This window comes from Lycium barbarum, chromosome 6 (assembly GCF_019175385.1).
Source record: "Lycium barbarum isolate Lr01 chromosome 6, ASM1917538v2, whole genome shotgun sequence".
NCBI classification, from domain to species: Eukaryota; Viridiplantae; Streptophyta; class Magnoliopsida; order Solanales; family Solanaceae; genus Lycium; species Lycium barbarum.
The window spans coordinates 136731180-136750426 of NC_083342.1; the positions used below are offsets into that span (position 1 = coordinate 136731180).

The 19247-nt window shown below is 36.1% G+C and overlaps 3 protein-coding genes across 4 annotated transcripts; 1 reads left to right on the forward strand and 2 right to left on the reverse strand.

Moving 5' to 3' along the window:
- Nucleotides 1-202: 202 nt before the first annotated feature.
- On the forward strand, nt 203-2109 carry LOC132599375 (expansin-like A1). Its single transcript, XM_060312715.1, has 5 exons — nt 203-375; nt 466-575; nt 715-893; nt 1365-1497; nt 1637-2109. Exons 1-5 carry the CDS (start codon nt 267-269, stop codon nt 1886-1888), a joined length of 783 nt encoding a protein of 260 aa, XP_060168698.1. The 5' UTR covers nt 203-266; the 3' UTR covers nt 1889-2109.
- A 2106-nt stretch (nt 2110-4215) lies between these two features.
- On the reverse strand, nt 4216-9071 carry LOC132599376 (pre-rRNA-processing protein ESF2-like). 2 transcript variants are annotated; one of them, XM_060312716.1, is made up of 8 exons: nt 8914-9071; nt 6380-6708; nt 6170-6233; nt 5948-6015; nt 5391-5480; nt 5172-5302; nt 4574-4726; nt 4216-4472 (listed from the first exon to the last, which is right to left on the reverse strand). In XM_060312716.1, the coding sequence occupies exons 2-8, from the start codon at nt 6621-6623 to the stop codon at nt 4455-4457; spliced, it is 768 nt and encodes a 255-aa protein (XP_060168699.1). In that variant the 5' UTR covers nt 6624-6708; nt 8914-9071; the 3' UTR covers nt 4216-4454. The 2 variants fall into 2 exon arrangements, with proteins under 2 accessions (XP_060168699.1, XP_060168700.1); XM_060312717.1 differs by lacking the exon at nt 8914-9071 and adding an exon at nt 7588-7747.
- A 2273-nt stretch (nt 9072-11344) lies between these two features.
- LOC132599377 (pentatricopeptide repeat-containing protein At4g35850, mitochondrial-like) lies at nt 11345-18684 on the reverse strand. The gene is made up of 13 exons (XM_060312718.1): nt 18528-18684; nt 18322-18457; nt 17944-18106; nt 17419-17484; nt 17209-17306; nt 16705-16822; nt 16408-16617; nt 15462-15538; nt 12992-13085; nt 12557-12622; nt 12397-12474; nt 12193-12294; nt 11345-11767 (listed from the first exon to the last, which is right to left on the reverse strand). Exons 1-13 carry the CDS (start codon nt 18550-18552, stop codon nt 11657-11659), a joined length of 1344 nt encoding a protein of 447 aa, XP_060168701.1. The 5' UTR covers nt 18553-18684; the 3' UTR covers nt 11345-11656.
- Nucleotides 18685-19247: the final 563 nt, after the last annotated feature.

Here is a 19247-nt window from a genome sequence, read left to right on the forward strand (position 1 = left end):
GTCATTATAGTTATTCCTTTCATTCCACCGCGTATTAAACACTATATTCCTATTCTTCCATCATGTGTTTGCGCTTATTTATTCGTTTAACTTTCCTCTGTTTATGGTAAAAACAATAGAAAGGATAGTTCAGTGCACCAATTAATTAACCCCACTTAACATCTCCACTATCTCAAACTATTATATAAAGGCCTTAGTACTCACCATTTAGTAAGTCAAAACATTCAAATCCTTCTTCAAGTGTCCAAAAAAACAAAAACAATATTATGGCTATCATTTTCCTTCTCTTCCTTATTGTCTCCTCTGTTACAGCCTGTGATCGCTGTGTTCATCAATCCAAAGTTGCTTACTTTTCTAGTGCTTCTGCCCTTCAGTGTAAGCCTCTTTTAATTACCTTCATTTTGATCAATATTAAGTAACATATTCTTTGTTTGTTTATCTAAATTTCATTTCCAACTTTTGCAGCTGGTGCGTGTGGTTATGGAAATTTAGCAATCGGCTTTTATGGGGGCCGCCTTGCTGCTGCTATTCCTAGCCTTCACAAAGATGGCGCTGGTTGTGGTGCTTGTTATCAGGTTAATCCTCAATCATTAAAAATTTAATTTCAAGTTGGGGAAACAGTCTCTTGTAGAATTGTAAGATCAGGTTGCATATAATAAGGTTTTTTTTTCTTGAAATTGCTAAATATGAATAATATATTTGTTTGAATTGCAGATGAGATGCAAGCACCCAAAAATATGTTCAAAAGAGGGCACAACTGTAATTGTAACTGATCTAAACACCAATAACAAGACTGATTTTGTGATAAGTAGCAGAGCTTTTATGGCTATGGCCAATACAGGAAAAGCTAAAGACGTTCTCAAATTGGGCATTGCTGACGTGGAATACAAAAGGTTCGTAGTTAAAAAAAACGCATTATAAATTAAACCTGATATATTTCAGAATACAATTTCTAAACGTACCATAAGAAAATGGATATGTATGAGTTTCTAAGATAAAAAAAATAAAAATAAAGAGTTTTTTTTGGGATAATAGTTGTTTTGTTTACTGGAAGCCGACGGTACTAACTTTACGGTACTTGTCTGAATCAGCGTACTGTACTAACGGTATATTTGGTGGTTTAGTTGAAACTACCAACACATAAAAAAAACAATTTGTAAAATTTGACATAAAGGAGGCATCGTACATGCCCCACTTGACCAGACATATAGTACTAGTCCATAATTAAAACAGTAACGGTGAATTGAACATGTCCAGTTTAATTCAATTAATGATATGTGTATACGTGTTATTGAGTAGATTAATTAAATGGATAAGAGTTTACGATGCAAATACTAATATTGTACTTATTTTGGTGGGGACAGAGTTCCTTGTGATTACAAAGGCAAGAATTTGGCTATTCGAGTAGAAGAATCAAGCCAGAAACCACATTATCTAGCTATAAGCTTCTTGTACCAAGGTGGTCAAACTGAAATTGTTGGTGTTGATGTAGCTCAGGTAAAAATCCACCCCCCACCCCCACTCCCAAAAATAAAAAAAAATAAAAATCAACTCCATCTCAATATTGTCTTTTGATGAGTAAATTTGAATGGGTCAAAAATGGATCGAATCAATTAATCTGTTAATATGTTAATAGGTTGGATCGTCGAACTGGAACTTCATGACCCGAAACCACGGAGCAATTTGGGACACAAGCAGAGTGCCAAGTGGGGCATTGCAATTTAGGTTTGTGGTGACAGCAGGGTATGATGGCAAATGGAATTGGGCAAAATCAGTGTTGCCAGCAAATTGGGAAAATGGAGAGATTTATGACAGTGGACTTCAGATTACTGACATTGCTCAAGAGGGTTGTTCTCCATGTGATGATGGAAACTGGAAACTTCATTAGCTTTTTTTTCTTTCTTAACTGTAACAATCCGTGTGAATACACGTACTAAAATCACAAAGATATATAATAAAATTGTAGATTGATGCAGTTGGTGTAGACATATAGGGACACAATTTAAATTCTTAGACGATTTCCGATTCTTTCTTCTTTTCAAGTCATATTAATATTGTAACGTTAAAGTTATCCTCCTTATTTATATAACAGCACATTCTTTCGGCCAACCACAACATTGATTAATGATATCTCTTTCTTTCAGTGCAGTTATCATGCAATTTATTAATGCCTAGTTTGATCTCATTGGTTAGTTAGACTTGATCATATGTTAATTTAAGAAAATACTCCCTCTGTTCACTTCGCTTGGTCACTATTGACTTTGCACATCCTTTAAGAAATAATAAATGAAGTGTGTATATTATCATGATACCCATATTAATTAGATTTGAAAAATGATTTGGAATGAGTAATTATTGTTAAGGGCAAAACAGGAAAAATAAATTATTTTTTTCTTGATATGCGAAAATAGACAAGTAAAAGTGAACGGAAGGAGTGTCTACTTAAACATCTCAATATAGATGCATCTTCAAATAAGTGCGCAGTTTAAGACCATAATAATACCAAGTACCTTGTTGGGTATTCTTTTGCTATATTGATGGATATTTTCTAGATATTAAACATAAGACAGTATTAAGGAGATACCAATACACTTGGGGATGTGTGAATAAAAAAAACAGGAGAACAAAGAGTATAAACTCACATGGCGTGCAACTTCTAGTTTATGTGAGTTTTCAGAAGCCCGTCTACGAATCCCTGCACATTTTTTTGCACGGATTGCCCTTTTTTGGGGTGGTCTTTACATTTTGCCCCTTATATTTGTGTTCTTTAAGTTTTGCCCTTCGCTTGGATACCTGAGGTTCTGAGTTTGAACCCCCGCTCAGGCATAAAATAAAAAAATAATTTCGCAAGGCAGGGCTGAGGGGAGTGTATGCCGGATCCGGCATACAATTCTTAAGGAAAAACTAAAGTTATGCCGGAGGGGGCAGACTTTGCCTTGAGACATATTTTTTTTTTTTTTTTTTACTTTTTAAGGTAAACTTTTAATTATGCCTTAAGGAAAAGTTCCGCCTTATGGGGCATACTTTTAGTTATGCCTTAACTAAAAGTGTGCCCCATAAAATATAACTAAAAGTATGCCCCATAAGGCGAAACTTTTCCTTAAGGCATAACTTTATAAGACATACTTTTGGTTATGCCTTAATTAAAAGTCTGCCCCATAAGACATAGTTCCTTAAGGAAAAGTTTTACCCCATAAGGCATAACTAAACTATGCCTTGAGGAAAAGTTATGCCCTCTCCGGCATAACTTTAGTAATTCCTTCACAAGTTTATGCCGGTGGGGGCATACTTTTATGTCGGATCCGGCATAAACTTGTAAACGAATTATCAAAGTTATGCTAGACCCGACATACTTATGCTAAGTCTGCCCATAAGGCATAAGTATGCCAGGTCCAGCATAACTTTAGTAATTCCTTCACAAGTGTATGTCGGTGGGAGCATAGCAAAATTTAAACTCTGTCTTGCGATTTTTTTTAAAAATTTCTGACTGTGTGTGGATTCGAACCTGAAACCATGGGTTTTAGCCGAAGGGTAAAATTTAAAGATTTTAAATATGAGGGCAAAATTTAAAGACCACCCCAAAAAAAGGGCAATTCTGCGAATTGCCCATCCTTGCATGTCTTCTTAGGAAGCCCAAATTCCTAGGGTTTATGTAGCAGAAAATTTTGCTCGTAATCCCTTTTAGGGACTATTGTTAGTACATAACTCTTAGTAATTTCTCTCGCAATTTATGAATCTATTAGACTATGGTATAAAGATTTCTTTTGAGCATATTAAAACTTATATGAAAAAATTGGACCACAGTCTAAACAAGATTTCTTTTGAGCAAATTAAAACTTATATGAAAAAGTTAGACCAGTCTAAAACTTTTGTAGACGTGAGATGACGATCTAATGTTTATCAATCTCAGAAGTTATAATTGCACAACTTCTAAAGGTAGGGACAAAATCGCAATGATGACCTAAAACAGGAATATTTGGGTAAATTTCTATAGTACTTGCTCAACTTTCGGCCATAGTCTTGGAAGGAAATTTTGGGCATCTAAAAATTAACCGTGGGCCACAGTTCAACCCAAGGCCGATGATTTTTGAATGTCAGAACGGCTTGGACAGGTTAAGTTAGGGTCATAGCGCATCATTCCTCAAAGATTGCACAATCGCATAGTTCGTAGCAGTTTTAAGATGTTAGCTGCTATGATTCATACACAGTGATCCGTGAGAAATATAGTAATTCATTTAAATTCAGATAAGTTGATTTATATATTTTAGACAACAACCATAATTAATACATCTACAACCAACTGCTAATAAAAATAAAATTTTGCTCGAGGTTCACTTATAATTCCAACATCTAATAACAGCCAAGATGTAGGCGACAAAATTTAAAGTGTAGTTGGAAAAAAAGAAATTAGTAAGCACGCTTTCTGAAATGTTTTGCACTCTCCTACACCCTTATCATTGACCACCAAATACCTGTAAAAAATGAAGAGCAGCCTCTATCAGAACATTAGCAAGTCTTTCTCCCCCGCTCTTCTTAAAAGAAATGGGGGTGAATGGGTGGAAAGGGAACTTACTCCGGCTAAAACGTCCTTAGACAGCTTAGGCTTGATTTTTCCAGCTTCATCTGCCACAGGTTTTTTCTGGGAAAACTGCCGTATCACCTTTGGCGCAAACTCTTCACTTGGGAAATCAGAAATTACCCCAGATTCCTGTTGCACCTTTTGCTTCTGAAAAGATGGAACAATTAAACGTATAGGATTAATATATTACACGGTTCTGAAAGATATATTGCATGAGGTAAGATGAAACTGACTGGTCAAATACCTAAACTAAAACTGAACATAAGGCTGTAATACATTACACCAAGTAATAATAATTTGGGGTGAGGAAAAGAGGGCAACTCAATTTACCCCTTTATTTGGCACAAAAGTAACATCTTTAATTTTTTTAATTTTGCTAGAAGAGACTTTTTCTAACATCAATTGATATATTAGCAATATACATCAGAAGTTATCGATGAAAAAATAAAGCTGTCTCATGTTATAACTACTATTTAAAGAATGCAAACTCAAAAAGGAGATGATAAATAAGAAACTCAATCGAGTGAGTTCAAAAACTGCTGCTTAACAACTATTTCCACGCTAGAGAATCCATTAAAAATGGATCACTGACCTTCTTCATTCGTTCTTCAATAGAACTTAAAGCACGAGATTTATCAACTTGTGTAAGGTAGAAATCACGCTCCCTCTTCGCAGCAGAAAGCTCCAAAGCTAGTTTCTGCTCACGAACTGCGTGCCTTTGTGCTGCAAAATGTTTGTAAGGCATCAATTAAGCTGTGAATGGAGACTGAAGAATGTAACATCACCCAATAAATTGAAAATAACAGCGTACCAATTTCATCAGTAACATCATCCCATTTGATTTTAGACAAGTATTTGACATTCCAAATGTCATAATAGAATGATGACCTTTTCCTTCCACCTATACAACCAGAAATTTGACAATAAAGTCAATAAACTCTCAACGTCACTGCACATGTAAGAAAAAGAAGTAGTTTTTTTTTTTTGGATGAAATAGAAAAAGAAGAAGTTGAAAGCTGAATCTGAAGAATACAAACAATGATAGTCATTATGTTACTATTGTTATGACACAAATGGTATAATGCAGCACAACCATGTTCGTCTACCCGTAATAGAAGCCAAAATTTTGGCTAGTATCTGAATTATTGGTGTTCCCCCTAAAATATGTGTAACAAGCAGAATAACTAGTCAACTCAAAAAGAAAATAGAAATACTTGCCAAACTTGCTGCAAGATGCTATGATGGTACCCTATGAACCAAATAGAAGCAAAAAGCTGGAAAGCTATGTAAATAGCCTGAATGTCTAAATAGAATTCCTTAAACTGGAAAAGAAAGAAAAGAGAGGCATTGCCAAGAAAAATATGTTACCCATCTGTTGACCATTTAAAATATTTGCGACTCTCTTGGCAACATTCTTCTTCGTAAATTCAATCCACCTACAGATATAGATGATAGTTTAATTATTTTCGGTAACAAATGTCATAATCTTGCAGATGCAAGATGCAGAATTCATCATTGTAAATTTGTAATGAAGGATAAATAACAGATAAATCTGATTTTAGTTCACAGAAACCTCAAAGTAATACATACCCTTCTGAAAATGCTTGCCCTCGGAACCCACCTGCCCGTTTCCGATTCATTTGAGCAGCAGCAGCTATATGCAAGCAATAAAAAAGACAACTAAGCTGAGGAGGAGGGAAAACATGCTGCATAGTGAAGCATTTAACCAATATCTCTGATGATGTTGATCAAATGAAAAGTAGTGAAGATATAAGAGCATAAATAAGGAACTCAACAAACCTTCAGGTACAAGATATATTCTTTGAATTTCTCCAAACTGAGAAAGAACCTGACGAAGTTTCACGTGGTCCATACGAGGTGGTACTCTACTTACGTGACAAACTCCACGTTTTTCCACCTTCACACCTTTAAAAGACTTTTTCTTCTTTTTAACTTTTCGCACCTCTGTTTTAGCTTCATCTCCCCTCTGTTCTTCTCCACGTGCTGTACTTGTTTCCTCAATTTCCAAATCTTTCTCACCCATCTAATGAAAATGATACCACTGAAGGAGAATACCAGTTCTGCCTAGCAGATAAATCTTCTGCTACAGTGGAATTTGTCCGCTAAAGCTACAAGAATAATTACCAATGTATTTTAGAAACATAAATTAGGACAGTATTAGGATTCACCAAATAGACTGTAGCTCAGAAGAACAAAATCTACAACAATAATAGGAAAGTTACACACATTGTATGTTGTTTTGGTTACTAACACTGTTGTCAAAGGTGCGCTTAACGTGTGCTTAAGCCTTGAAGCGAGGCCCAAAACATGTTGAGTGTTTTGCCTCGCTTAATGTGCGCTTTAGTGTCGTCACCAAGGTTCTAAGACATGCTTTTCCTTGCGAATGAGCGTTTCTTGAAGAGGTGACACTAAACAATTAATATTCCACGCTATTGCTATTGTTTTTCAATTTCTCTGTCCATGTACTTGTTATTCATGCTTATAATTATTAGTCCTAGACTAAACACACACACACATATATATATGTGTGTGTGTATTTTTTTCTCCATTTGCGCCTTTTTTCATTGAAGCCTGCGCTTAAAGCCCCAACAGAACGTAGAGCTTTTTTGCGTTTTTCGCTTTTGGCAACACTGGTTACTAATTACTATCAAGCAATGGAAAACAAGTTGCTTTCATTCATTTGTGGAAAGCATTTTACAACAGTACTGCGTCGAGAAACTTTATTTGGTTCAACTACAAATTGAGTCATAGATGGAAAACATTGAGATATCTACTATCTCACCCGCTAATAACATAAAATTGGATTTAGTAACAAAATCACAGTTAGACTCCTAAATCCTTGTGCAAAATTCATGCAAAGAAGTAGAATGAGCGTCACGATTTTCGAGGTACTAGGCAACATTAAAAGCAAATTCACGATTGAAGCTATAGGCTATATATATGAAGTTGCAGCAAAAACAAAGCCCTTAAAAAATCAGAGAAAGTACAAGTGAATTAGATGACAGAGGAGCAACTTTCACCGCCGGAAAGAAGAGCAATTTCGCGGCCACTCGAACAGGTATGATGGAACTCTCTGGAATACTAACTCACAATCCTAACTATTAACCTCAAGAACAAGAATGGGCTTTCAAGTTAAAAGGCCGCAAAAAATAGGCCCAATATGGAAATATTTTGGAGTCCTCGCCTGAGACAAATAAAGAGACGAGGTATTGTGAGCATGGAGACTCACACAGAAACAGACTTCTCTTAGGCTTCATTTGTTTCATTAAGATTAAGATGTCAGATAGTCTGAATCTGAATGCACATCTGAATGATTAAGATGTTGTCTCTAGGTCTGAACACTGAATCATTAAGACTGTTTGTTTTTCAATATCTAAATGTGCATAATGTATTTATTTAAACATAATAAATATACAATTCAAATTAAAAAGTACCTAAATAGTAGAAAATAAATACAAATTAAATAAAATAATATATTATTTGATAAAAAAAATGAAACATTTATGTTCACTAGTAATTAGGGGTGGGCGTTCGGTTCTTCGGTTCGGTTTTCTCATACATCGGTTCGGCTATTTCGGGTTCGGTGTTTTGAACGTGGACACCAAACACCGAACCAAACTAGTTCGGTTCGGTTCGGTTCTTTCGGTTTCGGTTTTGGTTTTTTCAATTCGGTGTTTTCAATTCAGGCTTTCAGCACCACAGTTTCAGCTGCAGCTGCTGAAACTGTGGCAGCAGCAGCACAGTTACTCAGCATTCATTTTTTAACAAAATGCAGTCATTTCAGTGCAAGAACAACACCAAACTTACTCAAGTTTCAGCCAACATAACACACCAGTAGAACGATTAGAAAGGCTCAGCAGCTATCAAAACAACAACCTTGTCTAGTGTAGTATCTGTTTAAACACAGAAGCATTTTTTTAAAAAAAAATTAAGGTCAGTAGGTTTTGGTCCCCACTGACTATTTTATTAAAGAATTAATAGCAATGTCTTTACAAAAAGAAACTAAAGTGGAAAATTGGAACAGTCCAGAATAATAATATAGTCAAATCTTTACCATTTCATCATCAAAATAAGCGCACTATTGACTACAGAAATCTATCTCAACAGCACATACCGCAATTTTTTTAGATATACTCATCTATCACCATATATAATTTAAAACAATTATCTCATCGACAATAACACGATATTATCTCACAGAAGCCTTGATCAGGTATGAAGTCGATTAGGAGAAGTGTGAGAGAGAGAATTCGTCGCCACAAGTGCGGACTAAGGATTAGGACTTAGGAGAACTGAGAGAGAGAAATACTTACTCTGTCGCCGCCGGAACTTGGAAGAGAAGTCGCCGCCCAGCTTGGAAGAGCAGTCGCCGCCGCTGTTGAGCTGCGAGCAGTGAAGTGCACACAGTGAGAATTGAGAACTCAGTGAAATTAGGGATACGTTATGTCTGATAATTGAATATTGATACAAAAGAATAAAAGTGGACTTGGGTTATTTTCTTTTGGGCCTAAATTTAATACCTATAATATTTCGGTTTAAACCGAAAACCCGAATACTAAACCCCGAACACTGAACCGAATCCCGAAATTTTTAAAAATTGAAACCGAACCCGAACACCGAAAAATTGAATTAATTCGGTCCAGTTTTTCGAGTTTCGGTAAAAATGTCCAGCCCTACTAGTAATGGTGGAGATATTTTGTAGTCATGGTGGGTGGTGAGTGGGGGTGGAGGGGTAAGTGGGTGGTTGGGGTGAGAGGTGGTTGGTGTGGGGTAGGGGTTGGTGGGGTTGGTGGTGAGAGGTGGGGTAGTAGGGAGTAGGGGTGGTTGGTGTGGGGTAGGGGTTGGTGGGGAGTGAGGGTGGGGTTGGTGGTGGGAGGTGGGGGTAGTGGGGAGTGGGGGTAGGTGGGATTGGGGTTTGTGGTGGGGTGGGGTTAGAGTGGAGGGTGGGTAGGGCTGAGGTGGATGAGTGGGGTTAGAGTAGAGAGTAAGAGGGGATGGGGTTGAGGTGAAGGGTTGGGGTCGGGGTTGGAGCTGGTGACAAAAAAGTTTCATACAAAAATACCTCTTAATGATATTAAGACTTGGTTCAAGATCTTAATGATTAAGACTTATTCAGACCCAATAAGTGCTCAGATCTCAATGCAAACAAATGCACTTAATGGCTTAAGGTCTGAACCATTCAGATTCAGACTCCAATAAGTGCAAACAAATGAGGCCTTATTTAACCATTTAAATAAAAAATTTAGTACAGAATTAACGAGGGAGCGTAATTCTTACGACGGAACGTTATTTTAGAACAGCCTTTGAAATTTTGTTTTTAAGAAATTAGCAAGGAAAATTTTCCTACTAATATATTTGGATAAATAAAATAACGGATAATTTGTCACTAATAGCCTGTTTGGCCAAACTTATTTTCCCCAAAGTACTTATTTTTAAAAAATGAGGTGTTTGACCAAGCTTTTGGGAGAAACTGGGAAGTAGCAGAAGCATATTTTTAGAAGCTAAAAAAATAATTTTTACCCAACAACACTTTTGAGAAAATTACACTTAGAAGCACTTCTTAAAAGTTAGGTCAAACACTAATTGCTGCTCAAAAGTGTTTTTTAATTTAATTGACCAAACACAAACTGTTTTCCGTCAAAAGTACTTTTTTGAAAAGCATTTTAAAAAAAAAAACACTTTTCAAAATAAGCTGATTTTAAAAACTTGATCAAATAGACTATAAGTCCATCACTAATATTTATTAAAATGAAGGCGCCTGTTAGTGGGCTTTTGGCCATAAAAATTATTCACTTTTTTCCGGAAATTTTTTCACTTTTTTTACTTTTAGCGTTTGGCCATAAAAATTATTCATTTTTTCCAGAGTTGTATTCCGGAAAACTAAGGGCCCGTTTGGCCATAAATACCAAAAACTTTTTCACTTTTTTTGGAATTTTTGAAGTTGGAGTTGTGTTTGGCCATAGTTTTTGAAATTGTAGTTTTTGGTAAAATGTAGTGTAAAAAAGTGAAAAAAACTTAAAAAATTTTGAAAAACAAGTTTTTCTTGTTTTTAGTATTCCGGAATACAACTCCGGAAAAAAGTGAATAATTTTTATGGCCTAACGCCCACTAAAAACAAGAAAACTTGTTTTTCAAAAAATTTCAACTTTTTTCACTTTTTTATACTACATTTCACCAAAAACTACAATTTCAAAAACTATGGCCAAACACGACTCCAACTCCAACTCCAACTTCAAAATTCCAAAAAAAGTGAAAAAGTTTTTGGTATTTATGGCCAAACGGGCCCTAATATTTCGCGACGAATTTTGTTTTGTATGGCTATTAGATCCTACTTCTTTTATTTCTTATTTTGCAACAAAATCATAACTTCGTAGTTAATTCGTCATTATTTAGCACCAGTAAATAGTTTAACGCTAGAACTTGTTATTTCCTGTTCTTTTTTGTGGTGATAGGATCATAATTAAACAAAAGTCTTGGTTAACAAACATGTGAAGAAATATATTATGAGAATTTATAAGCCCCACTTATTTTAATAAAGGCCCTTTAATAAATACTAAGTAAATTTGAAACAATTGTGTTGAATGTCACTTAGGCCTCATTTGTTTTTATTAAAAGTGATATGTCTGAATCTGAATATTAAGATGTATTTTAAGATTAAGAAGTTTAAATATGAATACACACCTGGATATTAAGAAGTATTACCATTCGAATTCTAGATAATTAACACTATTTGATTTCTCAACATTTAAATGTATAAATTGTCTTTATTCAGAAAAATTTAAAAATATGAAATTGATATAAGATACTAGTAGTGAAAGACTTGGTGTTTATACATCCTCTAAGCATTAGGTAGTCAAGAAAAAAGTGTGACTAGCAGGTTGCGAGCAAACCCATTACCTCCGTAACAACGTCAATCAATCTATGTATCTGCTCGACTGTGGTACATGAGCAAATAGGCCATATTATGGAATAACAGGAAAAGGCAAGACATTCTAGGGTACAAAAGAACCCAATGGTTCAGGGCAATTTAGCTGCTGCATGGCCTCAATCTTCTGTCTACGGTCGTCCAGCTCCCATACCAGCTCCCCCGCCAAATCTCTGTCTCAGATTATTGTACGTCCGAGAAACTAGTTGCAGTCTTGGATCATCAGCTGGTATCTCCCGAACCTGAGATGCACAGAAATTTACCAAAAAATTATCAAAACATACATTTATCAACCTTGGCTGGAGAAGTTATTCTTGAATAACCACAAATGGTGGACCAGAGCTACAAGTTTTGCACCATTCTATATCAACCTTTCGACAAAATCAAATTGCAAGAATGCAAGTACATGCAGTTTACTGCTGATCCAGACAAACCATAAGACATGAATATACTTGGGGATGAATCCGTATTGGTTATCAGGTAGACCTGATTGGACAAGATACTTTGGAAGTTCGGTTGCCAATTGCAGGAGCAGCTAAGAACTTTGTTATAGGATCTAAGAGCCGCTTGCAATCTTTAAAGTTTAAACCTTGGCACTATCTAATAGTGCCCTTCCCTAGCGTTATGGAAGAACCAATGGATCTGTCAGCAAGTAAAGAAAACTCACCTTCAAGCCATCATGATATGCTTGAACAGCAGGAAATGTTGGTGTAATTTTACGAGCTTGCATCATGTCCCATATCAGATTGGCAGTGGTATATCCACCAGTCTGCAGACATTAAATACACATTAAATAACTCGTTATGTGATGAGAAAAGAGAAATGTAAGAGAAAGCTAAGGGCTAAAACTTCTTCTTTTCTGCTTTCCCACCTTTTCGCCCGCAGCAACAAGAAGGAGATCACTTCCCATTTTGGGACTCAGGAAGAAGTTCCTGGAGTTCATATTTACCTGCACAAGTAAGAAACTTTATCAAGCCGAATCCACTCTGACATAATGAGAAATTGCTATAACACGGTCAAACACACCATACCAATGTCTCTTCAGCGAGTTGCATCCCTTCAGGAGAGTAACCGACCATTGCTCCCTCAACAAGTGTCTACAGCCAAATAAAATTTGAGAAATGAGAATCAGCTTGGAGAAGTTTCCTGCTTAACTACTTTAATTACTTTTATAAGCTCCTTTAAATTGGCTCTCTTGCATCATGGCAGAAAATCCACTTAAGGAGATCATGCATGAGTTCTTTATCCCGAAAAAAAAAGACCATGCATGAGTTCTTTATCCAGAAAAAAAAGACCATGCATGAGTTCTTTATCCGGAAAAAGAAGACCATACAGGAGTTAAGATGACAGCTGCAGGAAGATATACTAGAGTACAAAGTCCTTTATATGGTGGTGTTATGTTGTGATAGAACGCCAACTTTCTAGGCAAGACTATAGTGCAGCCTTAAATGTATTTTGGAACTTACCACATATAATTCAATCATAGGTGGTTTTCCCGAACTCATGTAGTCCTCAAAAATTTTCCGACCACGTTGTAGGTCTCCAGAATGAAGATAACACCTGCACAAACACAGAATCAAACACATGGAGGCGAATCAAAGAAATGAATTATAGACTATGAAAAATTATGTAAAACTTGAAATACCGTTGATTTTGGTAAGTTTTCAGTAACGTGTGTTTCTTGGATTATGCACCCAGATTCCCGAATACATGGGATACATAACGGATTAGTAATAATGCTAGTTCAAATGCATCTTTAACCAATGATGAAGGGAACATCTAGTGAACATAGTTTCATGGTTCGCACTCAACTGGAGATTTGAAAAATAACAGTACAAGGAGTCATGATAGAGTTGCACATTTGACAGTAGCTTAATGCTATGTCCAGTAAAACACAGATTACATATTTAAATGACATAAATCAAGCCACACTGGGCAGCGAAGACAGCACACTGCAATGGTTGGATAAGGTTATTCCAGTAAAAAGAATGAACAGATTCACACATGAAGCACAACGCAAAATAAACTAAATATAACTTGGCATGAAATTATAGACTGCCTTGAAGCCAGACCAATAGTCCAATGCTTCCAAGTAGACTAACAGTTGTTACTTAGTTAACAGGCTCATAAATGTGGCCCAACCCTCTTTATAGGAATTCGCAAGATGATCATGAATCCAAAGCAACCTCTAAGATGGTGTTTGGACTGCCTTTTTTTACATGCTTTTTGGCTAAAATAGCTTTTAAGCTCTTTTGTGATGTTTGGGAAATGTAAAAAGTGCTTTTACGCACTCACTTTAGGCCCTAAACCACAAAGATAAGCTAAAAAGTCTGACTCTATCCCTCTTTTGTACTTATTGCATCTTCTTGATGCCCTTTCTATAAAGTCTGCTACTTCATCAAAAAAAAAAAAAAAAACTCAAAGTTGTGTATCCCCAACTTATGGCTTTTACCTTATAAGCTACTTAAAAAAGCCCATCCAAACACCCTCTAAATCAAATATTTCAGCTACTCAGACGGCCAGACCAAGTGCATTCAATGGATAGAATATAATAAACAGCAACAACATACCCAGTGTAATCCCACAAGTGGGGTCTGGGGAGGGTAGATTGTACGCAGACCTTACCCCTACCATGGAAGGTAGGGAGGTTGTTTCCGAAAGACCCTCGGTGGATAGAATATGATAAAAAGGCATGAAAATAAAAGGCCAAACTTGGACACTTGAAGGAACTAAGGGAGGATATTTTTGTTTGATCACATACTACCAAAAGTTGTTAGGACGGTTATTTAAGAACTTATGCTAAAAAATAAAGTTGCAGGAAGAAAAGTAATGATGAGAAGTATCTTTTGCTATTAGCATCATCCTGATGCTTATTAATGATATCATTTTACTTCATCACAAAAAGCAATGGCGAGGGATAAATATATTTCACTCATTTGCTTGGATATAAAACTGGAGGCTACAGACTACATGAGCTTTTTTCAATCATTCCTAGAGAGAGTGGAACGGAGGACCAAACAACAGGAGAGGAGGAATGTTAAGTTAAAGTAAATCAATTATGCCCCCAGTTGCTTCCCCTTCTCCTCCCCACTTCTTGCCAACAGTGTTTACTTGGTGCTTGACCAGGAAGTAAAATACAAATTATGGATAAGTTTCCTGAAAAATACTTAAGCCATCCCCTATATAACACGTGTTTCCGAATACCTCTTTTCCTTTTATCAAGAGCTGCTTTCTACATCATCATCTCTTGGTATAGGTGTTTACACTTACCTAGAGCTATTGAAAGAGGAAAAGGAAATTTTACAGATTAAAATTGAAGGACTTAGATCAAAAGCTCACAGTCCAAGGACATTTCCGGAGAGCCATTTCATTGCGAAGGATTTATGAATGGTGCTGCTTGTTTGCAGAGTTTGCTCTTTTTGTAGAAATAAAATATGTGCTTTTATAGAAGTCTAACATATGAAGCTTATGCCTACCTTGAAGGAAACTAAAAAAGCTTTAGAGTTATCACCACAGAGCCTGACAAGACTAGGACCACCCTGTCTCATCCAATGTCAAGAAACTTTTATACTGAACACAACATCTCTGTCAACCAACTCTGACAAACCTCATGGCGCGATTACATTATGTATGACTTAATAATTTAATGCTGTGATTTCAAGTTGCTTAAATACTTTCTAAACTTCTAATCTCTCCTCTATACGGATTGTGAGCTTTACAAGACTCTAACCCTTTTAACCAACTTATAGAGCTAAACAGTTGGTTGCACCGTGGAAACAGCCTCTTGCAGAAATGCAAGGTAAGGCTGCGTACAATAGACCCTTGTGATCCGGCCCTTCCCCAGACCCCGCGCATAGCGGGAGCTTAGTGCACCGGGCTGCCATTTTTTTTTTTTTAATAGAGCTAAACAGTTGAAAGGAGGATCTAATACAATACCTCATGGTTTGCATCAAAATGAATACATCAGGCGTTTTACCATCCTTGCTAAGCATCTCAAGAAGTGCATCGATCGACTGCCATGAAGAAGAAACATAAGATCAAACTGAGAATTGCCAAATTATTAAGGTTGGGCATGTTCTATTTTTTTTGATACGGTAAAGGCTTTTTTTACTATTAAAGTACAGAGATGGTACAGAAACAGTACATGACTAAGCATCCTCCCAAGACATAGAAAGGGAAATTGTCATTTTCGTAAGGATCCTGATGTAACTCACAACACAACCTTTGTCAATTTTTTTGTTTCAATAAAATGTTTGTTTGCTTGTCAAAGAAAGTCTTTGGAAAAATTGAAGTCACCAAAATCTTCAATGACTTTACTGCGGTAGAGACAATAGTACGCTCAACCTTGATCTGATCCCTAACAATACTGACACTGCTTATTTTACAGATTTAAGATCCACTGGTGTCATTAAAACTTAAATGTGCATGACGCTATACTAAGGATTGTTTTATCACGAAAATTTTCCATTGTGACATCATACTAAGGTTTTCTTCAAAAAATTGAATTCAATCTTCAAGGTTTATTTCACTTTTTTTTGCCCTCGGGCATCTCTGCAAAAGGTCTTCACATATAAAGATTAGACCAGACAATTTCCAAAAGTGCTATGCTTGAATGTATTAAATTTACTACACATTCAAATAATTAGACAACGTTAGGTCTATGTTATCTGTTCTCAAAATAGAATACAATTATTTAAGATATTTATTGAATCCGAGGCCTACTGCACATAACATATTGAATTGGAACGTCTAAATTAAATGAATGCCAAGTGTTTGGCAGGTTAATTTACAGGAAAAAATAACAGAAGGATTTGAGCCATATCTATTAAAGCAAAACTGAATTACATCTAATGATCTTGTTAGTGAATGTCAAGTATGGTACCTCCACACTTTTTAGGTCAGCACAGGCATGAAACGCAACATGATAAACTGTGAATTCCCTATTTAAAAATCCACCACGCCGAAAAACATATTCAGCAGTTGGGATATTGTAAAGTTCTTCCTCAGACATGCCCATCATGGATCTTACAGGAATGTCACTAGGTGCTTCAACTGCTGACCAACCCTTGGACTGCTCAACTAGCTCAATAATCTACTCCAAGAAATAACAAAATCAAATAAGTTAAAATACTATAAAAATGGAAAACTTGTAAAAGCACATGATGCACTTGTGGCTCACCTTGGAAGCTACATCATCCGTGACAGGTTCCTTATTCTTGTGAGCAGCTATAAGTCCAGCATAACAGAATTTATTCAGACCAAGACCAGCAGCAGTCATGTCCCGAACAATTGCATACCTGCAATGTTAGAAGAGCAGCCAATCAGATGCCAGAGTAAACAAAGATTGGATGAAATATGACACTGAAGCATTAACAAGGACTGCAGAGAAGTTTTGACGCTTCAGGGAACTTTAAGGCTCTATATCCAGTAGCTTCCCGGAGCATATTAATCAAATATCATTTCACTGAATAAGCAGATATTCTTATTCAAATGAACGATAACCTATCATGGTGTTATGCCTGGGTAATTACTAATGAATTTGCTGCATTCCAGACTATCCACTGCATGAAGGATCTAATTGTGCAACTAACTAAGCAGACATCAGCATATGCCTTCACATGTAGGCATGATCAATTGTGTATTAGCAATATATAGAGTTGCAACCATTGAGCAACTTTCTTACACTCTGTCTACCCGACCAGCAGCTGCACATGCATTGAGGAGACAAATATAGGTTTGTCCAGTAGGCTTGACTTCAAATCTCTTCATTTCTTCCAAAAACTACTTACAAATAAGAAAAACAACATTAATTACTTCAATGGATCATAATACTGTTGATACTTTCAGAAAAATGAAGCAGAAGGACACTGCAACACAGAGTAAGGACACATACCCGTACTGCTTGTTCAGAATTTTTGCATTTTCCACAGGTAGATATCAAGAAATTGTACAAAGCAACCTGTGATATCGGCAGAGAAACAACAACCCTTGTTGTTATTATAATTTTAAGGCTGGGTATAACTTACACATTGTGGCAAATATTAAAAGTGAGTAATACAACAGAGGTGACTAGGGCCTACCAAATACGGGGGATGATATTCTCTGGAATACTTCTTCATTTTATTTGAAAATTAGTGTTTGGCCATATAAATTCCAATCCAACTTGAAGTTGTATTTCAAATTTGGAAAACAGCTTTTAATCTGGTTTCCAGCTCACTTTTCACTTTAGAAGTTGCGTTTAAGTACATTCAAGCATGAACATTATTCCAAATATTCTTTTAAGACAGTATAACCAAACACAACTCCATCTTCAACTCTAACTCCAACAATTCCAAATAAAATTGAATATATTTGGAATGTATGGCCAAACGCCTACTAAGATATGGTAGCAACTAAGAAGATTAGGAAGGAGACATACATCAGGGACCAAGCCCATAGCTTTCATTTCATCACGGAAAAAGAAAGCGTCTTGCAAGCGAGCACCTTTCATGGTCCCAATAAGAAGTGAATGAAATGTATCTCTCTCTGGCTTTACTCCATCTAGCATCATGTCATCATAAACATCCCTCAACAAGTAATGCCTAAATTCATGTCATACATACACAACACTCACTGTGAGATAAATCGAGTCCTCTGACAAGTCATATAACCATAATTCAAATCAATCAACTGGAGTAATGATGAAGATGACCTCAGTAATGCCTAATTCATATCATACGTATACACAACGGGCATAATGACGCTAACAAGTATGTAACCATAATTCAAATGAATCAACTCAATTGGTAAAAATGACCTTCGCTGAGCAGTGAGAGAGGCAATAACAGTGCTGTATTCAGCCTCATTATTGGCATAGTTTCTCTTGGCATACTCTTCCGGTGTGGCCGCGAAGTATCGACGCCCTATAGTTCGGGCGAGTAGATTTCTGGGTCCTGAAAAAACGAACGAACAAAAATGAGGAGTGTTAAGATAGAGAGAGAGATGGAGTAGCAGTAGTAGTACCAGAGAGGGTTCTGAGGAGCTTCATGGCTGCTGCACCAACTGACTATTGGAGGAACCTCAGCAAACAAAACCCTGGGCCTTGAGCTTTTGGAGCTAGATGCCTACGTGGCACACGCGACTTGGGCGGGTTAACTTTGGGTTAAAAATTAGGGAGCCCCAATGATCAGATTTTGAACCGTTTATTAATATTTGGATGCAATTTGGATATTTTAACTTTTATTTTCTCTTATACACATAAAACTTTCAAAAATTATGAAAACTATCAAAACATTCTCAATTCTTATACAATCTTACCAAATGAGCAAATTGTAGTTCATAACAAAATTAGTACACTATTAGAAGGCCTTTCTAAAAAATACAACGTCAATTAATTAAACTTTAGTTCAATAAAAATGAAAATTTAATATAAATAGTAATGTAACTACTCTTTAATATAATCCGCCTACATAAATTAAAGGTTAGTAGACATAAATAAAGGTTGATGCAAGTTAATGAGATTGGTAAATGATTGATGGGGGTAATTGTAAAAAATATCTACCAACTTATGAGTCTTTTAATATAAAATATAAACTTAAGGGTTAAATTTTATATTTAAAAAAGTTGAAACCATGAGTGAAAACGCATGTCTAAACACTGGTTTAGTTTCAAACGCATGGCGAAGCCCCTACTTACATGATTATGATTATTATTCAGAGAGAGTAAACAAATTATCCGCCTGCA

Excerpts from the sequence above, each read along its gene's own strand:
- LOC132599375 (XM_060312715.1), top strand. The coding sequence starts at position 267 with ATGGCTATCATTTTCCTTCTCTTCCTTATTGTCTCCTCTGTTACAGCC. Across the intron at positions 576-714 it reads GTTGTGGTGCTTGTTATCAG|ATGAGATGCAAGCACCCAAA; the intron begins GTTAATCCTCAA and ends TTTGAATTGCAG. Across the intron at positions 1,498-1,636 it reads TTGGTGTTGATGTAGCTCAG|GTTGGATCGTCGAACTGGAA; the intron begins GTAAAAATCCAC and ends ATATGTTAATAG.
- LOC132599376 (XM_060312716.1), bottom strand. The coding sequence starts at position 6,623 with ATGGGTGAGAAAGATTTGGAAATTGAGGAAACAAGTACAGCACGTGGA. Across the intron at positions 6,016-6,169 it reads GGGCAAGCATTTTCAGAAGG|GTGGATTGAATTTACGAAGA; the intron begins GTATGTATTACT and ends CTATATCTGTAG. Across the intron at positions 5,303-5,390 it reads TGATGTTACTGATGAAATTG|CACAAAGGCACGCAGTTCGT; the intron begins GTACGCTGTTAT and ends AACATTTTGCAG.
- LOC132599377 (XM_060312718.1), bottom strand. The coding sequence starts at position 18,552 with ATGAAGCTCCTCAGAACCCTCTCTG. Across the intron at positions 18,458-18,527 it reads GCTCCTCAGAACCCTCTCTG|GACCCAGAAATCTACTCGCC; the intron begins GTACTACTACTG and ends TCGTTTTTTCAG. Across the intron at positions 17,485-17,943 it reads CTATGGGCTTGGTCCCTGAT|GTTGCTTTGTACAATTTCTT; the intron begins GTATGTCTCCTT and ends CCGATATCACAG.